This window comes from Eurosta solidaginis, chromosome 1 (assembly GCF_040869045.1).
Source record: "Eurosta solidaginis isolate ZX-2024a chromosome 1, ASM4086904v1, whole genome shotgun sequence".
NCBI lineage: Eukaryota > Metazoa > Arthropoda > Insecta > Diptera > Tephritidae > Eurosta > Eurosta solidaginis.
In genome coordinates, this window is record NC_090319.1 from 44,114,232 (window position 1) to 44,137,626 (window position 23,395).

The 23,395-nt window shown below is 38.6% G+C and overlaps 1 protein-coding gene across 1 annotated transcript in view; it reads right to left on the bottom strand.

The window, feature by feature from the left end:
- LOC137252613 (T-complex protein 1 subunit eta-like) overlaps positions 1-23,133 on the bottom strand; it is a 114,469-nt gene extending 91,336 nt beyond the window's left edge. The window contains exons 1-4 of the mRNA XM_067788599.1: positions 22,983-23,133; positions 16,396-16,656; positions 15,523-16,342; positions 15,333-15,467 (exon numbers count right to left, since the gene is read on the bottom strand). Of these exons, the coding sequence (XP_067644700.1) occupies positions 15,333-15,467; positions 15,523-16,342; positions 16,396-16,656; positions 22,983-22,985 (1,219 nt within the window). The 5' untranslated portion in view covers positions 22,986-23,133. The remainder of the gene's footprint in view (positions 1-15,332; positions 15,468-15,522; positions 16,343-16,395; positions 16,657-22,982) is intronic.
- Between the last annotated feature and the right edge of the window lie 262 nt (positions 23,134-23,395).

Genomic DNA, 23,395 nt, shown 5'->3' on the forward strand with positions numbered 1-23,395 from the left:
ATACTATCAATAGAAATTTGACTCGTCCAACGCTTTTATTTAATTGTCTGATCAACGCTCTAGATTGCTGAGGAGTGTGATAACTAGTACCTAGGACCTACCTAATTATTTTCTAGCGTTTAGTGTTATTATTACTTCATGTGAGTATTGTTTTCAATAAAACCGTTTAGCTTAAAAATTTGTTTTAATTATTTTTTTTATATATTTTTCGACTTTTGGAAAATTTTTTAACGTTTTCCTTTAAATTTTGATCTTTTGGAAAAATATAAATGTTGTGTATAATTTCAGTAGAACTTTTTTCTTTGTTGCAGGAAATTCAGAACTATGGAAATAATCAGAACAAACTTTTTTATTAACGTTTTTCGACTTTTGTAAAAATATGATTATTCGAATATTTTTCTTCTTTGCAGGATCTACAGCAGCTTCTCATAACAGCTATTGGTAATTTTAACAAATTTTCTACTTTAGGAAAAAATCCGAATATTTAACGTAATTTTGCATTTGTCTCCGTTTTAATAACTCTAGAGCCAATGAAAAGCTTCTCAGAACAGTTTTTTATTTGACTCTTTTCAAAATTATATATTATTGAAAAAGCCAGCACTTTTTCTACTTTACAGGAACTTTCGAACTATTTTAAACCTACTCAGAACAGTTTTTTTTTTTTACTTTTCGGGAGAATGGGTATAACAACTTACACACATTACCACAAAAGCCTTCACTGATGGAAATGACGTACAGAAAATTTTGTTGACAGCGCTGCAAACAACGAAAACAATTGTGTGCCATGATGAGTGAACAGACGCATCTTATAAACGAGAAAAACAGCTGATACCTACATTTTGCTTATTTTTACTCTGCCAGAGGTTTAGAGCGTCGCCCAACACAAAAGAGCACCGACTACATACTATTGGCACACGAACAGTTGCGCCGTTACCCACCTCTATACCAAACCGGTATTTTAATATCATGTTGGAGGAGTTGAGACATAGGAAAAAGTCGTGCCTTCAAACAGCAACCAATCGACCAAGCAAAACTAGTTTTTTGACTTTGTTTTTATTTTGATTGCGCTCTGATTAAGTAGAGGTAGGGGGTTGGCAAAATTTTTAACTGACAATAACCTGAAAATCGTGATAATTGTCAGTTAGTGCCTGGGGCAAATCAGTATGTACTACTTAAGATAATTTGTTTTTGCTTCACTGACATGGTGCTTCTGTGACGCATGCATAATTTGATTTATAATATTGACAGTCGCTAAACAATTTATGCTAATAACTGGAATGGTGTTTTTCTTATTTTTTCTTAAAGCAAATTACAAATTAACATTAGCCAACACTTGCGTAGCAATATTAGAGCATTAAAATGCAATTAGTAATCATAATTTACAGCCCAAGTGACAGTTGAAAAACAAAAATACAATAAAGTTGAAAACAAGTAAGAAATACTAACTTTTAAAAGCTCTTCATGTGGGGTGGACTGCGAAAGGTGGAATGGGAGTGTGAGTAGGAGTTGTATGGCAAATGGTAGTAAGAGATTGGGACTGAGAGTGGAAGTACGAGTATACGCTTTGCCAATACTGCTGTCCATAGCAATAATGGAGTAAAGTTCACCTACTGCCTATTAGGAATTTGAATGGTGATTAGAATCTTATAACTTTAAACGAACAATTCTTGTATATTTGTATAGCCGAACGATCTCGGGAACGGCTCAACCGATTTAAACGAAATTTGGCACAGAGATAATGTATCACCTTCTAAGACTTTCTACCTAGGTGTTGCCACTCAGAATGTTTCACAAGGTTGCCATCTATTCGAAATTAGAAAAAATTGCATAAGATATACCGATATGAGTATCAAACGAAAGGACATTTTAGAGTAGGGTTGCCTTTTAGGGTTGCCACCTATTCGAAGTTAAAAAAAATTGCATGAGATATGCCGATATAGGTATCAAACGAAAGGTATTTCACTCCGCATTACAATAGGGACATTTTTGAGTAGAGTTGCCATTTAGGGTTGCCACCTAATCGAAATTTAAACAAAAATTGCATGAGATATACCGATTAAACAGAACATTAAAGTTAAAAATCTGCGTAAACAATCTTACACATGATTCGACTTCATTTTCTTAATTTCACACACGCTAATAAAATTGAAATGCAATATCAAGGCACCGTGGCAAATTCTAGCAAAATATATTTAAATGCATATTTTTGGCAAATATGAAACGAATAATTGCAATTTCTCACAGATTACTAATAGAAACATTTCTCACGATAGCAAAAAGATATCTCACCATGGTAATTTGCTACCGTTGAACACTAGAGGCATATGTTCTATTTGAAAACGACATCTAACCATTTAACTACTTACCAATATATGGCGCTTAGGGAAGTAAGTTGACATTTAATTAAACTAACTGATGGTTGATAAGTGATAGTTGTCATTCGTGAAATTTACATGTTTTTGGAATGTAATAACATTGTGAGACTTTCATTTGAAATTAATAATTCGGCGCATGAAGATGCTCGACCTAAATAACTTAGTTCTCGATTTCACTAATTGTCATAATAATCCCCTATACTATAGGCTGGAATTACCGATTTCAAATTTTTCATTCCAGTTCATTTTGCGGTTAGTGTTTGATATGTTTTTGAAATCTATTTTTAAGGAAATGAAATATTGGTAAGTAAAAATATATAATATATGTACATATAAAAAAGTAGAGTTTGATTAATGATGACATGTACAACAAAGTATGTTATGCGGCATACTCGAAGATTGCCGAGCAAAGCTCGGTCGCCCAGGTACTGTATTCATTAACTAAACAATTACTCGTTTAAAACTCACAGGGAAAGATAAAGATTTTAAATTCGATGACACATGACGTACTGAATATCATCCGCCCACCACTGCATTCTTACTAACGGCATCCCTGCTTTAAAAAGATGCTACAACGATTGAGCAGTATTGACTTTCGACTGATTTCGAGTTAATGGACAGAATAAATCCGTGAAAAGTTCACCCTGCCGCAGAAGGCTCCCCACTCTCTCCACGTGGGTGTATTGTGAAGCTAACACGTAGGTTAGAAACTGGCGCACAGTAATCTGTCTTGCTAGGGATGAGGTCGAAGTCACATGAATGCGCATTGTACACTAGTTTATATCCACATTCCACCAGTGCTCGTCGGATATGTGTACTAACTTACATATGTATGTATATTCAACATTGCATTCAAAGCCAAAGGGCCATTCGTGGCTCGGTTTCCTGCTTTTTGACATAAAAAAATGTGTGGTGCGTTTCAAAGAGCTGTGTAGCACAATTTATAGCTTCTTCAGGCCAATTGTCAACCTCACACCCGTGGCGAATCCTGTTTCTTTAACTGCCGAAGCTCTAGCGACCCCTTGTTCCTCATGGAAGTGGGGATTAGGAAGCGGGATGCCTATAAGGTTCAATATGGTTGTTGTTGTAGCGATAAACGTTCTCGAGATGGTTAAGCTAATACCTCAGCGGTGCTTTCTACCAAAACGTACCGGATCTATATCCGACAAAGGACCATCAATATGGATAACACGCCCAAAACCTTCGGGGAGTGTTTTAATCGCTACAACAACAAGACAACATATTCCGCCAATAGAGAGTACCCTAAATAGTGATTCACAGGAATTTACAGCTAGCTTACGGGTTGCATACCTCCAAGTAACCGTAGCCAGGTATATCTGTAAAATGTCTTATAGAATGTCTGAAAATTTAGCAGCAATGGGTCTCATGCATAAAGGCTGAGCTTAAGCTCCAACTCAGAATTCCAAGATTAAGTTCAGCTCGGTATCCAAAACAGCTTTGAGCTCAAACTCACTATCTCAAGCTTTAAAAACTAGCGAAGCTCGCAAAAAAAGCTCTTCCAAGATTGAGCTTTAGCTCACATTGTGCTGAGGCAGCATTTCTTCAGCTCAGTTCGATTCAAAATGATAGCACTCCTATATGCAATGGAAAAAAAGTGGAAAACAGTTTGTTAGTAGTGTAAGTGCTAAATAAATTTACGAAAGGCAATAATATACAAAAAGCACTCTATATCATAAAACTCTCAACTGATTTTTAAAGTTACTATCGTGCTAAATTTAGCCGACAATATGGGCTAATATATTGAACATCCTGTCAAAACGCTGCCAAGACGATAAAAAACACCCATCTGGGACATTGCGTTCGTAATTGTTCACAATTGTTTTGTATACAATGAAAAAAGTGGTTTAAAATAACGACAAAGTTCATGGCTGATCTAAAACCTTTTCCAACAAATGAAGTAAAGATTTAAGCTTTATCACGTTGAGCTCGAATTAATTGTAATATATTCGTCTCAACTTTATGTATATAAAATGGAGACAAAGGTGATGTTTATGCTTGAACTGCGAGACTTGAGCTGAGCTCACGTGCTTCGAATCTGAGCTTTTGTTCGTGTTTATGCATAATACCCATTGTGTGGGCAAAGGTTGGTTGTTTTTTTTATCAAATAGCGAACCGCTACTATCGAACATAACATTTTTGGTGATTTCTGTGAAAGCTTTCAGTTTAACAGTTCTTTGCGAATAAAAATTCAGTATGCTTGGGTACCAGCACTTTACGATACTAGCGCACATGTAAGGCAAACGGTTTGATTTGAGCATGTCAACATTCTACGTTATCTCGCCTCCTCCTTCGCTAAGGAACTTGAGATTCTGTGTAAACCTTAGTTATGTGAACAATCTTACATATGTATGCTAGCGCTATCGGGTATAGTACTAAAACCTGTGACTACTGCATTGAATTCTCAATGTGCACTACTTATAAAGAAGATTTTGCTTTAATTGAAATTTATGTAAAAACTAAACTGTATTATAGAGCTATAGAAATGTTGTTGTTGTTGTAGGGATAAGGTTGCTCCCCGAAGGCTTTGGAGAGTGTTATCGATGTGATGGTCCTTTGCCGGATACAGATCCGGTACACTCCCGTAACACAGCACCATTAAGGTGCTAGCCCGACCATCTCGGGAACGATTTATATGGCCACATTAAACCTTCCCCCCACCCAAGTTCCATGGGGAGCTTGGGGTCGCCAGAGCCTCGTCTGTTAGTGAAACAGGATTCGCCGCGGATAGGTGAGGTTGATAATTGGCTTTGGAGAAGCTATATATTGCGCTGGCAACCTGAAGAGTTGCGCTACACAGCCCCTTGAATCTGGTATTTTAGTCGCCTCATACGACAGGGCATACCTACCGCGGTTATATTCTGACCCCCTAATCAGCTGGGGGAGTTATAGTAATGTCTCGAATTGGAGTTTGGCGCTATACTAGAAAGGCGTTCAAATCGATTCAAAAATCAGTTATTAACAGATCAGATATTGCTTTACTTGAATAAGATTCCAAAGTTGTGAGTGTGGTAGCAGTGGTAAGCGCCAATCAAAACCAAATTACAAAAGCCAACCATTAACTAAAATGCACCAAAGTAAAGATTGAACTAAACAACAGTCATGTTGCGCTTGCGCACACAAATTGCAAAAAACTAGCGCCAGTGAGCAAACTGGTAAAAAATAAAAATTAATAATAATGGCGCTTTGATGTAGTTGCAAAGTAAGCTGCATGCGGATGTAGCTGCAATATGCAAAAGTGTCTATGTATGTACACGTGTGTGTGCGAAGCATGAACTGCAATCAACATGCTAAACCTTTTCAAGTGGGTTGAGCAAAAGAAAGGCGTGAATAGACACTGAAAGTCCACAAGTAAATTGTGCATGGTGAACATTAACGACTATTATGTTAATGCTGCAGATATACGCGCAGAAATTAAAATTTAGAAAGTAGCATATAAATGATTTTAACGCTACGACTGTTAGTCCATGACAAGAGCGGTTATCACAATTGCCAATAAAGTTTAAGTAGATGGTTATAATGAAGAACAACAAGCGTTTCACCGTAGCCGCAAAATGCAATTAAGCTCGAGCGCAAGTCATGTTTGCAATTTATGTTGATAAACTGTAACGTTTAAAATTTTTCCATTGAGGCTTACACAAATGCAAAACAACACCCAAAGTAAATCGCAATTTAGTTTGGTTAACTAACGGCTAAATGCAATTTATTTGGAGTGAAAATCAAATTTTGTTATAAAAATTTAAATTTATGTACTGGATAGTTGTCAATTTATGTATAATTTCAACTCACGACCAATTGGGTTAAGATTTCTTTTGCTGGGATATCAGTCTGGGTGCTCCTGATAATAACAATGACACAATGTAGCTGAGTTGGCCAGTTCCTAAAGACCTAGGTCTAAGAGTCGTATGAGCAGATCACTGATCCGGGTAGGCTTTGCAATGACCAAACCCAAAAAAGTAGGTCGCACCGCCAGGATTCTTGAACATGCATAAAATAAGACTTCACGATATCTTTTACATTGAGCTTGCACCGAAACTTGTGGTCTACAATGATTCCTAGATAATTTGTACTGTGCCTCTCCTGCAAGGATGCCTCTACAAGTTAAGGCCTCGTTAGCAAATAACATCGGATCCGTCGTCTGCGTATTGACGTACAGAATTTCAGACATTTAAAGCCTCTGCGAAGGCGGTCACCGTCAAGTCGGAGCAGGGGCTAACGAGGAATCGGAAAGTAGTCGTTTTCCCCTCCACCGAGCTGTTATGAATCGTATGCAAGCGACAACCAGAAACTGTCACCTCCTGCTTTGCAGCCAGGAGAATTACAATATCGGATGTATTATAGAGACGCACCCCGAAAACGGGCTGCCCTAGAGAGGAACTATGCTTTATCCATAAGCAGAAGCTACAGCGATGTGGTCAAATTAAATCGTTCCCGAGACGATGGGGATTGTACCTTAATGGTGATTGTTACCGGAGCGTACCGAATCTATATCCGGCAAAGGACCGTCAACATCGATAACACTCTCCAAAATCATCGGGGAATGTTCTTATCGGTACAACAACAACAGGAAGGGAAAAACTCGTCAACTATCCATGGCCTTCGAAACCACCCATAAGTGGGATGCGAACGAAGCGTAGAAGGGCAGTAATCACGAAAAGATACCTGCAAAGCTCAACGACACCGGGAGTGCGAATGAGCAGAATGGCAAGAAGAGAGTACTAAGCACTCACCTTCAAATAAACAATGAAGAAATGGTGCCTTAACCTAGGAGGGAAACTGCGAAAGAAGCCGCAGGCGCGATCAAAGTTTATGCAAGGAACCGCATCTGTTGAGCACAGGATCTAAAAGTACAGATGATAAGTCGATAAGATCCAATCGGTAAGTGCAGTCACTGCAACATCCTAAAGGACCAGATGATCAACTTCGGACAGCCCACCGAGAGGAAGTGGTGCTAGTTTCTGTAACGCGCTGTATCGATGAGCGGCAAATGTCGATTAACATCGATGACACTTCCCAAAACCAGCACGTGTTCTTAAAGGCCTGTAGCAATCAACCCAAAGCTATAGCTGAACCTGCTTATTAGCGAAGATTTCGGTAAAGAACACCATAAGAAACGCGCCACTATAGAATACAGGCAAAGTAGCAAAAGTAGTTTTAAGCTCTAAAATCCGAATGGAAGTGCTTTCCCAGAAATATCTACGGATGCCCTTAGCAAGGCAGACCTAACACAGTTGTAGGTTGATATCATGGCTGAGGCCCAAAAGAGCGGTGTAAACGTAGAAACGTGGCAAATTATTCGTACCAGCGTCGACAATGGAAGGCTGTTTTTTGCTGTTGTTGTAGCGATAAAACCACTGCCCCAATGTTTTGGGGAGTGTTATGGAAGGCTCAAGCTCTACATAACCATCCATGAAAGGTCCTTCTGTGCAATCAAAGAAACAGCTTTCAAAATTTACTTCCGGCTCAGTCACGTTCCGGTTACGACGTGGAATCAAAAAGCCTGCGTACACATTTTCGCATTAGAAATTTCAAGTAGGTAAGTAATTAAAAGGGGTATTCAACTTCTGTAATAAATTTTGCAAAAAAAATAAATATTTAAGATAAAGATATAAAAACAAGTAACAAAATGCAGCAAGCACGCCACCAATCTTAAGCCATAACTACAAAACTTCATCTCCAAATAACATTCGCTTTACATACATTTATCGCTCGTAGTCAAAGTCTGGACTATTTGCCCCTCATCATTTGAGACATACAACAAAACAAGAGTTATGACACAGCGTTAGATATAAATCACTTTAAAGTTTAGTTTGCCATCAGAAAAGACATGAAAACCTAACCACCTACTTGTAGTTTTTTCTTACATAATGCTTCAATACGTTAGAACGTTTTACTTATGCGTTGGCGTTGATGTTGCGCACTCGCAAAGAAAAGCGGAAATGGTTTATTTGTAAAAAGAAAATTCGAAATATTATACTACACCCAGTACATGAAAAAGTTTCGAAAGTTACCATGTATTGGCGGCTTATGTATGTATGCTTGCACAAGTTAGGTAAAAGGTAATGCCAGAAACGTGTACCCGCAACAAGGAAGATGGAAAATGTATGTAATACAACAAATATTTCAGTTTGGTACTTATAACTATTTGATTAACTGCCGGGGTAAAATTCTGCCAACATATATTCCACTTTTTTTTGTGAATTGACTTGAACTGATTTTTGATAATTTTTTAATCACTGTAAGTTTTTGCGTTGGGTAAGTCGTCGCAAGGAAACACTAATTAATGTTTTTAGAGAACTACAGGAATGGAAAACATGACTTTTGTTGTTGTGACAGCGAAAACAATCCGCCAAGGGTTAGGGTAATGTTGCATATTTGGGGACATTTCTTCCAGTCCAGTAACGTCACATACGATCACGGACCAAATATAATTTGAATTAAATTGACAAAAATAACACTCGAGATCTACGTGATGTGCTAAGCTCACATATTCCTTTAATCCGATTCACAATTCGTACGTCGTGGTGTTTTGATGGCGTGCTCCGCCTAGCACATCGAAGATACTGGGTCCCAAGCAAAGCAACATCAAAAATTTGTTTCAATTAGGAAAAATATTTCCTAAGCTGGGCTGCCCCTCGGTTGTGATTTGGCAAACAATCCGAGTGTACTTCTGCAATGAAAAGCTTCTTAGTGAAAACTCATCTGCATTGCAGATGCCGTTCGGAGTCGGCGTAAAACATGTAGGCTCTGTCCTGCCAATTTGTAGGGAAAATTTAAAAGGAGCACGACGCAAATCGGAAGAGAAGCTCGGCCTAAAATTCCTTGTCGTTGTATTCATTTATTTTTTTAAATTTCGGAGCTATTGTGATTTAGAAAATGGTATTCACTCTTCCTTACAATAACTTGGCATTGTAAGCACCTATTTGAAGAACAAATTAAGCAAAGATAGGCTACATTGAAAGTTTTAAAATGTAATAAAGAGCTCATCTCAGAGGAGGCGAAATCTTTTATAAATATATAATTATAAGATGACGTTTTTTACTTTCTTATCAGATCTTCCCGAAGCAATCTGGTTATAAACTTCGCTCACACTCTCCAAAACCTTCAAAGAGAGTCTTTATCGTTACAACAAAAATATATCAAATGTCCTGTCAGCAACATTTCAAATAACGTCCAAGGAGTGCTTTTTCACTTCAACAACAAAATATTATACCATGTGTAGGGTTTATTATTTTTAATTATCACCAATAACGTCTATTTTTGAGAATTTATTTCAATTAATTTAATTTATTATGTATCATACACCTCCACACGACAGACATTCATCTACACCAACACATCGGATTAACGATTCCCTTATTGATTAAGATGATTCTTCGCAAAATCACCTAATAAATCCATATGCGAATCGAAACAATAACGACATTTTTTCTACTTCAGTAAAACTTCCTCAATTTTGGACAAATTGTCCTGAAGCATGGTTAATACATACTGAGATGCAGTTTAATACAAAAAAAATTACTCAAGAAACAACTAAATACGAGTATATTATTACTGCATTACCTCAGGAGGTCATAATGACCATTTCAGATTTTATTCAAAATCCACCAGAAATAAATAAATATTCTGCATTGAAACAAAGAAAGACATTCCTTAAGTGAGAATGCGAAGTTAGATAAAATGCTGTCCGATTCTTAAATGGGTGATTGCAAACCCTCGGAATTTTACCGATCTTTAGTTCTACTTTCTGGTTCTAATTTTAGCCAAGAAATTTTAAAGAAATTTTGGCTGCGAAAATTACCCAAAAACTTGAATGTAATTTTAAAAAGTTTCAATGACATAAATGATCAAACTAAGTAAGCTGATAACGTTTGGGAAGTTATCAGTAAAAATGAAATTGCTTTGATAAACAACAGTTCTCAAAATTGTAAAGGAGAAAATTCTATTATTACTAATTTGGTTAAGACAACATCTTTAATTTGTGAAAATTTTCAAAAATTATCTTTGGAATTAAGTGAAATTAAGAAAGAAATTAGTCAGAATTATTCAAGATCACGTTCAACCAGTAGAAATAGTTTTAGAAGTCCTGTTAGATATCGTTCGAAATGTCGTGATAATCCCAACTGGTTATGTAGATATCATTACAAATTGGGGAAAAGCTAGAAGATGCGAAGAACCATGTGCGTTTGTAAAAAATAGTAATCCAATAAACTAAAATGTTCCGTTGTTGCAGCGAAAAATATCGGAATTTCAGAAATATCAAGTCGTCGCTTATTTATATTTGACAAAGAAAACAAGTTAAAGTTTTTGATTGACAGTGGGGCAGAAATTTCAGTGCTTCCAGCTTCGAAATTCTCGTGTACAAAAAAATCATTAGATATTATCTTAATTGAAGCTAATGGTTCAACGATTTTTACATATGGAAAAAAACTTGTAAATGCTAATTTAGGTTTAAGGCGGGAATTTCCTTTTGTGTTTTTGATCGCTGATATAGCAAAACCGATTATAGGTGCAGATTTTTTATGCAAATATTGACTTCTTATTGATATTAAAAAGAAATGTTTAATAGATCCATTAACAAGTTTATCAATTAACACAATTTCGTACTATTGTAACATCTCTCTTCCAAAATTTTTTTCAGTAGAAAATCAATACACAAAATTGTTGAAAAAATTTCCTTCTCTTATAGAAGAGCCAAATTATTCAAAACCAGTTAAATATACCACAGTTCATAGACTAGTTACAGGAGGTAATCTTCCTTTCTCAAAGCCCAAAGGTTTAGACCCAATCAAATTTAAGGTAGCTAAAACTGAATTTGATTTGCTTGTAAAAACTTGAATTTGTAGACCATCAAATTCCTCTGTTGCATCACCACTTCATTTAGTACCAAAAAAAGAGAGTAATGATTGGCGTCCCTGTGGTGATTTTAGAAGACTTAATACTGTGGCGGCCACCGTGGTGTGATGGTAGCGTGCTCCGCCTATCACACCGTATGCCCTGGGTTCAACTCCCGGGCAAAGCAACATCAAAATTTTAGAAATAAGATTTTTCAATTAGAAGAAAATTTTTCTAAGCGGGGTCGCCCCTCGGCAGTGTCTGGCAAGCGCTCCGATTGTATTTCTGCCATGAAAAGCTCTCAGTGAAAACTCATCTGCCTTGCAGATGCCGTTCGGAGTCGGCATAAAACATGTAGGTCCCGTCCGGCCAATTTGTAGGGAAAAATCAAGAGGAGCACGACGCAAATTGGAAGAGAAGCTCGGCCTTAGATCTCTTCGGAGGTTATCGCGCCTTACATTTATTTTTTTTTATTTTTAATACTGTTACTGTTCCTGACCGCTATCCTTTACCACATATTCAGGATTTTAATATGAATCTAAGAAATAAAAAGATATTTTCAATGTTGGATCTTGTTAGAGCGTATCACCAAATATAAATGGCAGAAGAAGATATTTATAAAACAGCGATTACTACTCCTTTTGGTATGTTTGAATTCATTCGAATGCCTTTCGGTTGAGGAACTCAGCATAAACTTTTCAAAGATTCATCAATGAAGTCGTAGGTGAATTAGATTTTGTTTTCACGTACATTGTTGATCTGTTAGTTGCAAGTTAGAGTGAAGAGCGACATTTTAAAGATCTGCGTATACTTTTTGAACGTTTGTCTGAATATGGTTTGAATGTTAAACCAAATAAATGTATTTTTGGTGTTACTAAAATTGATTTTCTATGGCATAGTATTTCTGAGTTAGGAATACGTCTATCTGAAGATAGAATAAAAGCTATTCGAGATTTTGAACTACCAAAATCAATTAAACAAACACAAAAGTTTATTGGTATAGTTAATTATTATCATAGATATATTTCACAATTAGCAGAATTTACTGGAGTTATATATGAGTTAATTAACAAATCAAGTAAAAACCGAGACAAATTCTAGTTTGGGATGATAAATCTATTAAAGCGTTTGAATGCATTAAAGATAAATTTGCATCTAAGGTCTTGTTAAATCATTTTAGCAAAGATGCAAAATTAACTTCAACTGCAGATGCATCCAATACGGCAGTCGGTGCGGTTCTACAACAAAATCTTAACAATAAATCTGACTCTCTCGCATTTTATTCGAAGAAACTATCTCCAGCTGAAATGAAATATAGTGCTTTTGATAGAGAACTATTAGCTATTTATCTTAATATTAAACATTTTCGATATCTATTAGAAGGACGAGAATTCACTGTGTTTACTGATCATAAGCCCTTAATTTTCGCTCTCAATTCAAAAGCTGAACGAAGTCCACGACAAACCAGACATCTTGAATTTATTGCACAATTTACAAGTGATATTCAGTATATTACTGGACAAGCAAATGTGGTAGCTGATACTTTATCTAGGGCATTTGAAATAGAGGCAATTCAAAATTCAGAACTTAATTTTAAAATTTTAGAAAAGGAACAGCAACAAGATGATGAACTAAACAATCTTGTATCTCAACAATCATTTCAAAATTTAAAATTAGTTAAAATTCCTGTTTTAAATTTCAATATATGGTGTGAATCATCCGGAGATTGTCCTAGACCGTTCGTTCCAAATAATTTACGCAAAACAGTATTTGATAAGTTACATGGGATAGTGCATTCGGGTACTAAAGCTATTCGCCGTCTTATTATTAAAAAATATTTTTAGCCAAACATGAATAAAGAAATTAATAAATGGTCAAAGGAATGTAATAATTGTCAAAAATCTAAAGTTTATCGACATACGAAGGCAGCAGTTAGTAAAATTTCAATACCGAACAAAAGATTCGAACATATTCATTTAGATATTGTAGGACCTTTACCTATTTCAAAAGGACATCGTTATATTTTGACTATTATCGATAGGTTCACGCGTTGGCCAGAAGCATACGGATTAAGGGAAATTTCTGCAGAAGCAATTGCAAATAAATTTTTACGTGAATATATACCACGGGTTGGTATACCTCTAGATATAACTACTGATCAGGGTATTTGTATTTGTATTTGTATTTATTAGGCAATTCATCCCAGCACAACAATTTGACAAAAATTATTTTACAGTGCTAGTCGGTAAAAGGCATAAAATAGGAACAATCTAATCTTGAAACTTAAAGCTAATGACTATGGCTAAGAAAAGGTTACAACAAATAATATATTTAATAAATAGTAAATAGATAAATAAAGGAATGATAGAGTACATTTGCTTAGAAGGAATCAGTATTTTAATTGTCTAGGTTATTATAGAAACTTGTTAATTCTTTATTGAAGAGCAGAGCATTGCTTATAAGCCTAAGTCTAGAAGGGAGCGAGTTCCAAAGACGTATGGAATTAATGAAGAACTGGCGATCAGATATTAGCATACGATGTCTGAAGTGGGTAAGGGTGCTCAATTTACTTCAAAATTGTTTAAAGAATTAACAAAGTTATTAGGCAGCCATCAAATTACAACGTCAGCTTATCATCCTCAAGCAAATGGCATTGTAGAGCGATTTCATAGGCAATTGAAATCTTCTTTAATGGCTACAAATGGAACCAGAGATTGGTATGGTGAGCTACCTCTAATACTGTTAGGCTTGCGATCAACATTTAAAGAAGACATTTCAGCTACACCGGCTGAAATGGTTCTTGGAAAAAATTTACGATTGCCCGGAGAAACTTATTGTTCCCACATCTGAAAATTCATCGTCAAATGAAATTTTGGGTAAATTACGTGAAAAATTCAGAAATGTTCATTTGAGTTTAAATCATCATAACTCTAATGCTGGTTTTTATGTTCCGAAAGATTTACAAACATGTACATTTGTTTTTGGTCGTTTAAAACAACCGTATGAAGGTCCATACAAGGTACTTGAAAAAAACAAGAAGTATTTTAAAATTGAAATTGATAAGGAAATCAAAACTATCCCGATTGACAGGCTAAAACCAGCGATAATTGAAACGTTGCCTAACAATTCTAACTCTAATCACAATAACATTGGAACAAAAAAGAAAGTCACATTTAATTTATTTAATGTTAATTCTCTGGAAGGGGGAGTAATGTAGTTCTTATTATTTTCATTTAACTTTGTGTTTAATAAATATTTATTTATTATTTATTATTTGTGTTTAATAATATTTAATAAATATAAAAAATATATTAACAAACCAAGTTATTCATATTACTACACCATGTGCCTGCCTTTTATTCCTTAAAGCAATAATGACTAAAGCCCACCACTAAATTAATTATACGACAAATGTTAGTACACCGTCCTTCAGGGACTTTTGCAAACAAAATTTAGGCATTCAGTACTTAATCTAGTTTTGGCAGATGTAAAAACTCAAAGTAAAATCGTGGCCTACTGTTAGCTGAGTGAAAAAATATAGCTCAATCAAAAACGCCAATTAGTCTCCTCCTTGTTTCTTGTGTAACGGGGCTTAACCCCACGACTCTAAATGCTTCTCCTGCAACGGAAGGAGCTGCAAAAGATTATCCGTATGTAATTAACAGACGACTGAGTCCTAACTTTCTAAAGCTCTGAAGCTATACAGCTTTTTAATGAGCTTATCAACCCCTTGAATCCCTCGTTTACTTGGGTGGTACAAATATGATTTGATTGTTTTGTGATGGGGCTGAGCCACATAACACTCGAGTCCACGGTGACGTTTCCGATCAGTTTAACGCCTTACAGGTAGTTGGCAAAAGAAACGACACATTTCTGTACCTAGAGTATATGATTTCTTGGGCTATGTGTTCCCGTAGCTCAAACGTATAAGACCAGAAGGCACTCGAAGACGATGCTTCAAAACTAACAATCAAAAGCAGTAATTATCATTTTATCGACACACATTTTTTAGTTTTTTCTTACTTTGGGGGTTGCACTATCTTTTCATAATATTACTTAACAATTTAAGATTAGACATTTTTTTTTAATTTTTATTTGACTTACCAGCAACAACAGAATCATGTTTAATTGTACGACGCACAATCATTATGGCATCATGTAACGAACGCTCAGTTTCCTCCAAGAATTGTTCGGCACCGCCACGCAAAATCAATGTACATGTTTTTGCATTAACGCAACCTTTAAATAATTACAAAATATGAAAATAAAATCAATGACAAATCCACTACCAAACCTTGAAAGATGTTGAACCGTTCACCACCAACTTGACGCTCTTCGAAGTAATCACATTCACCCAAAACACTTGGATTAATATCATTAGCTGTAGCCATAACAGCACCACCACAAGCTTTCATTGTACGATTTAAATCTTCTTCTGGTACACGACCAGCACAGAACATATCACGATCAGCAAAGTACTGTGTGGCAACATCACCAATTGGAAGTTTGGATAGGACAACATTAGCGCCTGACTCATGAATCTTATCTAGTTTATTGTACAAAATACGCCATTCAGCATCGACTATTTTCTGATACTCTTGAACGTTATCAACACGCACTTCAGCATTATCACGCTCAGCCTTCAATTCCAATTCAATATTTAATAACGCGATTTTACATTTTTTGTATGATTTGGGTGCCATTTCAAAACCAGCATACGAGAATGTTTTTTTAAAGGCAACACCTGAAACAAGTTCAGATTCTTCTAACGAACCACCAGATACTTTTTTAATGCCAATCATGTTTAGTGGCAAAAGTTCATCTAAGGAAAGTACAGCGTCCACAACCATTTTGGAGAAGAAATCTTTTTGTTGGTGAATAAGTTTTGAGGACATTGCTGTGGCCGCGCATTTTTCCAATAAAGAACGTTGTTGTTCCTTTGATTGCGCCTCGACATGTACAGCCATCTCATTGATTTTGGTCATGCATAATTGTAATGCCTTACGTATAGCTTTTATGATAATACGTGCATGTACACCTTCCTCAACAAATGGCTTAACTTGCTTTAAAATTTCACCTGCCAAAAGTACAACTGAAGTAGTGCCATCGCCGACCTGATAAGAAAAACATTTTTATTCTACACTTTCTAATATAACAATAAACTTACCTCAGCATCTTGAGATTTGGCGATGTCGACAAGAGTTTTAGCGGCTGGATGCACGATATCCAACAGTTTCATAATGGTTGCACCATCATTTGAAATTGTGGCCTTACCACTGGAATCAACAATAAGCTTGTCCATACCGCGTGGACCCAATGTCGTGCGTACAGCGTCCACAATTGATTGACAGGCATTGATGTTGGATATTAGTTGGGGTTTACCTTGAGAGGTATCGGTACCCTCCTTTAATAGCACGATTTGGGGTTGCTACAAATATGTATATAAAAGGAAAGGGTTTTTGCTAAATCACACATATAAGTGAAAAGATAATTTGATGTTTTGGGAGACAGCACGACTCAAATGCAAACACAAAGGAGTTGTGATTGAGGTTAAACACACTAGACATATACGCCGCCTCCGAATGTCAAAAATATCGGCGCGGGGCGGCGTCTGGAGCGTTAATATATTTTCTACTCGTTTAAGACTGTTTAGGCCATTTAGAAAGTGGTATCAACGGATGCGCATCACTGCCAGTTATAAGAATCTAATTGCGAAATTTAACTCTTTCTAACTGCTCAAATGTTATTTAAACAAATTAGCGCGTTCCAATTCACAAAGTTATTAAAACAAAACACTAAAAGAAAAGTTATATAATAGATTTATATGGTCACTTTGCATATTCTTTTTCAAAAAATTAATAATTAACAATGAATTCAAATAAAATGACCCAAGGTGAACATGTTTTCAAATTGTCCTTAAGTTGTTAAAAAAGCAAAATACCCGAAAAAGGTGCCGATTTTTTTAAAATTTCATATTGCGATTGGCTGAAAGAATAAGCGAAATCAGTGATGCAAAATCCTTTAGTAGGTTCTAGGGGCATAAAAACTCCTGAAATGATCCTTAACTCATGCTTAAGTTGGGGATATAGGTACGTATGAGAAGAGTTTGAAAAATCCCTGGGCTTACATTCAAACATCTGTTGCTTATTTGCGAAACTATACAATAGCGTCTGAAATGTTAATTTTGATTTTCACACTTAATCCTTCAACAACCAAGTCTCCCGGTTTGACATTTCCTAAAGTTGGCGGCCCTATGCAAAACTAGTACCCTGAATTGAATCTCATAGATTATAGCCTATCAACAAAGTTTAAATATCAGATACACGTTACGGCTCCTTTTACAAATGTGAATACGTAGCACATTCCCAAGACAGTCGAACTAATGACTGTGTGTTCTACTACCCTAACGTAGTGGACAGTCGAACTAGTCTGAAAACTGAAGCTACCCGGTCATCCATAATGAGCTCTTATATCATAAGGCCGGAAAACAGCAGTTAACAGCTTTCATCTTAAAATCGGTTGTTGTTGTTGTAGCGATTAGGTTACTCCCCGAAGGCTTTGGGGAGTGTTATCGATGTGATGGTCCTTTGTCGGATACAGATCCGATACGCTCCGGTAACACAGAACCATTAAGGTGCTGGCCCGACCATCTCGGGAACGATTTATATGGCCACATTGAACCTTCAGGCCATCCCTCCCTCCCCACCGCCAAGTTCCATTAATTTTTAAAATTTTTTCCAGGGTCCTTGTAAAATTTTAATTACGTAGATGCGTCGAGGATTATACGATTTTCACCCATGAGTTACACAATGACATCCACTTAGACTGCTTACGATTTCGAGGGCGGCATCCTTGGCCGAATAGTCGCTCCCTAACGTTTCAAGATGTTTCGCTGGTGTAGCTCGGCAGCATAGCGAGTAAAAACATCCGTTAGAAAGTCTTTGGAGCTACACCTAGAGCTGCTAGGAAAGTGACGTCAATGAAGGTATGAGTTCGAAGTCGGACTCCTATAGCTTCTGTGCTGGCATATGGTGTGAGGGTCAGGAGACGTAGTTGTTGTTGTTGTAGCGATAAGGTTGCTCCCCGAAGGCTTTGGGGAGTGTTATCGATGTGATGGTCGATTTGCCGGATACAGATCAGGTACGCTTCGGTACCATAGCACCATTAAGGTGCTAGCCCGACCATCTCTGGAACGATTTATGTGGCCACATTAAACCTTCAGGCCATTCCCTCCCTCCCCACCCCCAAGTTCCATGAGGAGCTTGGGGTTGCCAGAGCCTCGTCTGTTAGTGAAACAGGATTCGCCGCGGATAGGTGAGGTTGACAATTGGGTGTGGAGAAGCTATATATTGCGCTGGCAACCTGAAGGGTTGCGCTACACAGCCACTTGAATCTGGTATTTTAGTCGCCTCTTACGACAGGCATACCTACCGCGGGTATATTCTGATCCCTGCCCCGCTGGGGGGAGGAGACGTAGGAGCGACTGGTGGTCAGGATTGCTACTGTTCGCATATCGGGAATTGTAGGTCTTAAAAACAGCCGAAAAAAGGCGCCCTGTGCCACGAGAGTCATGAGTATTAATATACCATTAATAGCAAATGGTTAAAAGAAATTGTCTTTGCGACGATTATTAAAAGTTACCCCCAGGTGAAACTACGCTTTGCACGAGATATACGGACAAAAGTGTGCCATTTTATGTATCTCTATTTCTTTTCCGCAGACACAGCAGTACCAATTCCAAAGACCGGCGTTAGGCGCTTCCCAAGGGAGTCGGATCTATGTACCGGAGCGACTCGGGATTTTTCCCGACCGTAGTAGAGTCGGTAGCAATGCTGAGCATCAGCCCCTGCCCCCGTCTTCCCCCCCCCTCTTTTCCGGCAGCAATCGTGTAGGTCAGGGAAACATACTCTTAGTCCCTACTTAGTCCCACTTTCCTAAATGTTCTGGTCTCCGTGACGGCAACCCCCCGACGGGTTTCATCGCGCAATGTTGCCAGGTCGCAAACCCAAATCATCCGGGTACCCCAATGCTTGCCCAAGGACGCCCAGTCCCAGGGCCACAACATTATTGCGTCCTAGCCTTCCTTAACCCAGGCGTAGTCACCCGTCACTCACCCCCAGAGTGGCGACGTCCTCCCCCCCCCACCCAAAGCACTTCAGAATTCTGCAGTTAAACTGTAATGGACTAACTGGGAAGATTACGGAGATAGTCGATTTCATGAAGCGGCATAACATCCGCATTGCTGCGATTCAAGAGACTAAACTCACAGCGAGATTTGCATTGCAGACCTGCTCTGGGTATGTCCACATAAAAGATCGCAAGAGCGGAAATGGAGGCGGCCTCGCTTTTATCATACACCACTCTGTGCAATATTATATATTTGATCCTGGCGTCGACCGCAGGGACAATGTCTTAGAACATCAAGGCCTATCTGTCCGGTCAGGCGATGCAAACCTAGAAATCATCAACATATACATCCCTCCTGCCACCTGTTGCCCCAGTGGATACCGCCCTAATATCAGCGCCTTACTCACTGGCAACAATCGCATTATCTTAGGCGATTTCAATGCCCTTCACGATCAATGGCATTCAAATTTGCGGGCGGACAGTAGGAGTGAGATGTTGGCGGATCAAATAGAAGAAACGACGTTCTGCACAATAAACGGAGATGCCCCCACACGTATGGTAGGTAGCTGTCACAGTTCGCCAGATATCTCAATCGTGAGCGCAGAACTCGAAAACTGCGTCAACTGGCAGCCGATGGTAACATTGGCATCCGACCACCTGCCTATACTTATTTCGCTCGAGCGTACCGCCGTCAAATAAAAACGCACTTTCATAAACTTCAAAAGTGTGACGAATATAAATCTTTTACAGACAACCTCTTTGCTGCCCTCCCTATCCTGCCCGCCAAGGGGAGCGTGCCTTACGCAATTCACTGAATCCGCCTCGGCACGTTTCATTCCCGCCGGGAGAAATCCCGAAATTCAGCCCCACTTCCCGGCGGAGGCCGCAAACTTAGCGAGAGAACGTGACTTTATAAGACAGCTTGATCCAGGCGATCCCCAAATAAGGGATATAAACCAACGCATCAGATTGCTTGTGGATGAACACAAGCGGGCGAAATGGGAGGAGCACCTAAGAGGTTGTAACCTCTCTACCGGTGTGGGTAAACTTTGGTCCACCGTAAAGTCCCTATCGAATCCGTCTAAACACAAAGACAAAGTTTCCATCGCCTTTGGCGATAAAGTGCTGTCGGATGCGAAAAAAGGAGCGAGCGCTTTCTGCCGACAATATATAATGCATTTACGGTCGACAAAGATAGACGGAGGGCCAACATACACGCACATAAACACAAATTCAGCGCGTCACCAATCACCATCACCGCTAAAGAGGTTGATGACGCCATTGGTCACGCTAAACCATCCAAAGCAGTGGCAACAACAACAACAACAACAAGCCGTATCGTCCGATGCCTCTCCTATCGCCAGTAGCAAAGACGCTTGAAGCCATTTTGCTCCCCTATTTTCAAGCAAATTTGCAGCTAGCCTGTCATCAGCATGGCTTCAGAAAACTCCATAGCACTACCACCGCGCTAAATGCCATTAGCATCCAGATAAATTGCGGTTTAAATCAACCATAGAACAGTACTCGTAGCGCTAGACCTATCAAAAGCTTTTGATACGGCCAACCATGGCTCGTTACTGCAAGACCTGGAAGGGTCTACCCTTCCCCCATGTCTTAAAAGGTGGACCGCAAATTATCTGGGTGGTCGGCAGGCATCGGTGCAATTTAGAAACGAAACTTCAAAACCAAGAAGAATTAAACAAGGGGTGCCACAGGGTGGTGTCTGTCCCCACTTTTGTTTAATTTCTACATATCTAAACTACCTTCACCACCGGAAGGAGTCACAATCATTTCCTACACCGATGACTGCAAAATAATGGCCACAGGCCCAGGCCAACAGATCGATGAGCTATGCAATAGAATAAACGGCTACCTCCCTGATCTCTCGTTTTTTCGCCTCGCGAAACCTGGCATTATCACCGACTAAATCGTCCGCGACTTTATTTACAACATGGACGTCCCAAATGTCGACCATCTTGAACATCCACGTCGATGGCACTACGCTACCGACTGTCCTACACCCCAAAATCTTGATCTACATTTTGGTGAGCACGCAGCCGCAATTGTTCCAAGAATTCAGAGCCGTAACAAAATCCTCAAATCCCTCGCTGGCAGTACTTGGGGAAAAGATAAAGAAACGCTCATGACTACATACAAAGCAATTAGCCAGCCAAGTACGTGCTACGCGTCACCCATATGGTCGCCAAGTCTAAAAATTACCCACTGGAAGAAGCTACAGGCCTGCCAAAATACTGCTCTCAGAATCGCCACGGGATGTCTTCTCATGTCCCCAGAACACCATCTGCATAATGAGGCGAGAAATCTCCCCATCACGGAGAGAAATGAGATGCTGACCAAACAGTTCCTGTTGAATACCCAGAAACCTGATCTTCCCAACAGACTTCTGATTGATGAGCCAGCACCGCCTAGGGGCGTAAGGAGTCATCTCCGTAAGCATTTTGAAAAAAAACGCCACCTGAGAACCCAGCCGTATGAAGCGAAAAAACACAAGCAGGTCCTTGGTGAACTCCACAAACCGGCGTCGGACGTTTATGCCGGGAATTGCCCGGTGAATCCAGTACTCAAAGAAAAGTATCCAAAACTCGCGGAAGAGGAACACATACTCCCCAGGTAAACGCGTGTCACTCTTGCTCAACTTCGTTCTGGATACTGTAACAGGTTAAACTCTTACCTATCCAACCAACTGGAACCAACGCCTCTAACACCCCTTTCATTATGGTCCACCCCTGTTGAAACAGCATATTTCCTTGGACTCCCGTTAGAGGATATTGATGACAATTTGAGATCGGTCGCGGCTGTTAGGTGGGGCGAAGCACTGCTACAACAACAATCAGCGCTATGTTCGAAGCGTCTCTGGAGTAAGAGAACGAGGCACAATCCCTCCGCAAGGACCTACTCCTGAAAATTTTTCAACGATCTGCAAGGTTTTGAGGCAAAAACCCCGGATCTTTTCGAAACGGCCAAAACGGTGATTTCCTTAAATACATACAGACAAATCCTTTCCTAAATATTATTTTTTAAATAGAAAGATAAAGCTTTTTTAAGTAAGAACACCGGCGCGCCGCCTACGCCGCCGCCGCCGATGAAGTGATCGGCGTAAAGGTGCGTACACACTAAGCGTTGCGACATGTAGCGGCAGCGGCGCTTCACTTTTTTGCCTATTTGATCAACATTGCCGCTCATGGTCGCGCAGCGCAGTGCTGCTGCCGCTAGGTATGAATTGTTCCATAAGAATACATGCGAAGAATATTTTGCAGCGCAGTGTAGCCTTAGCTTAAACCTCTAAAACACACCCAAACACCTCTTGTGAATTCCATATTAACAGAGCATGCGAGAAGACTCTTTTGAGGTTATGTGAAGCAGATTCGATTTGTAAATTACAACAGCCACTGTCACAAAAGGTACACCGATTGCAAGAACTTACTGGACATTTAGCAAATATTTAGTACTTCGATTTCATAGTTTTAATTATAATTTAAATGCCAAATTTTGAGAGCTAATAAGGACTCATACAATGCCTTTCGCATACAACCCCCTTTTAAGCATTGGCGATAGCTTTCGTAGGATACGCAACTATGCTTAGCTATAATTTTTACAATTTCTTACCATATTTAACTTATTAAAATTGATTTGACTGAATAACTCAATAAATATTTATTAAATTTGGAACAGCGGCTTTTCACGCGGCGTATACAACTTGCAGACAAAAATTAGTAAAAAACTATTTTGACAGCTGGACGTGAAGAGAACCGCTATAGTTTGATTGTCAAATGGCAGAGCTGCCAGCGCTCATTTCCTTAAGGCCGCGGCACAATCCAATTTTTCATATATATTCGATAAAGTTAATCATTACAGTAAAATCACCATAATCAACCAATACGTTGCGTTTGTACATATAAAGGAACTACAAACTTGGAAATTGCAATTTATTTTGCCCATTCACATACAAAGTTTCGCGAAGCACTGTTAAACATTCTCCCTATACAACAAAAATACTTGCTAACTTATTTTGGGTTGTT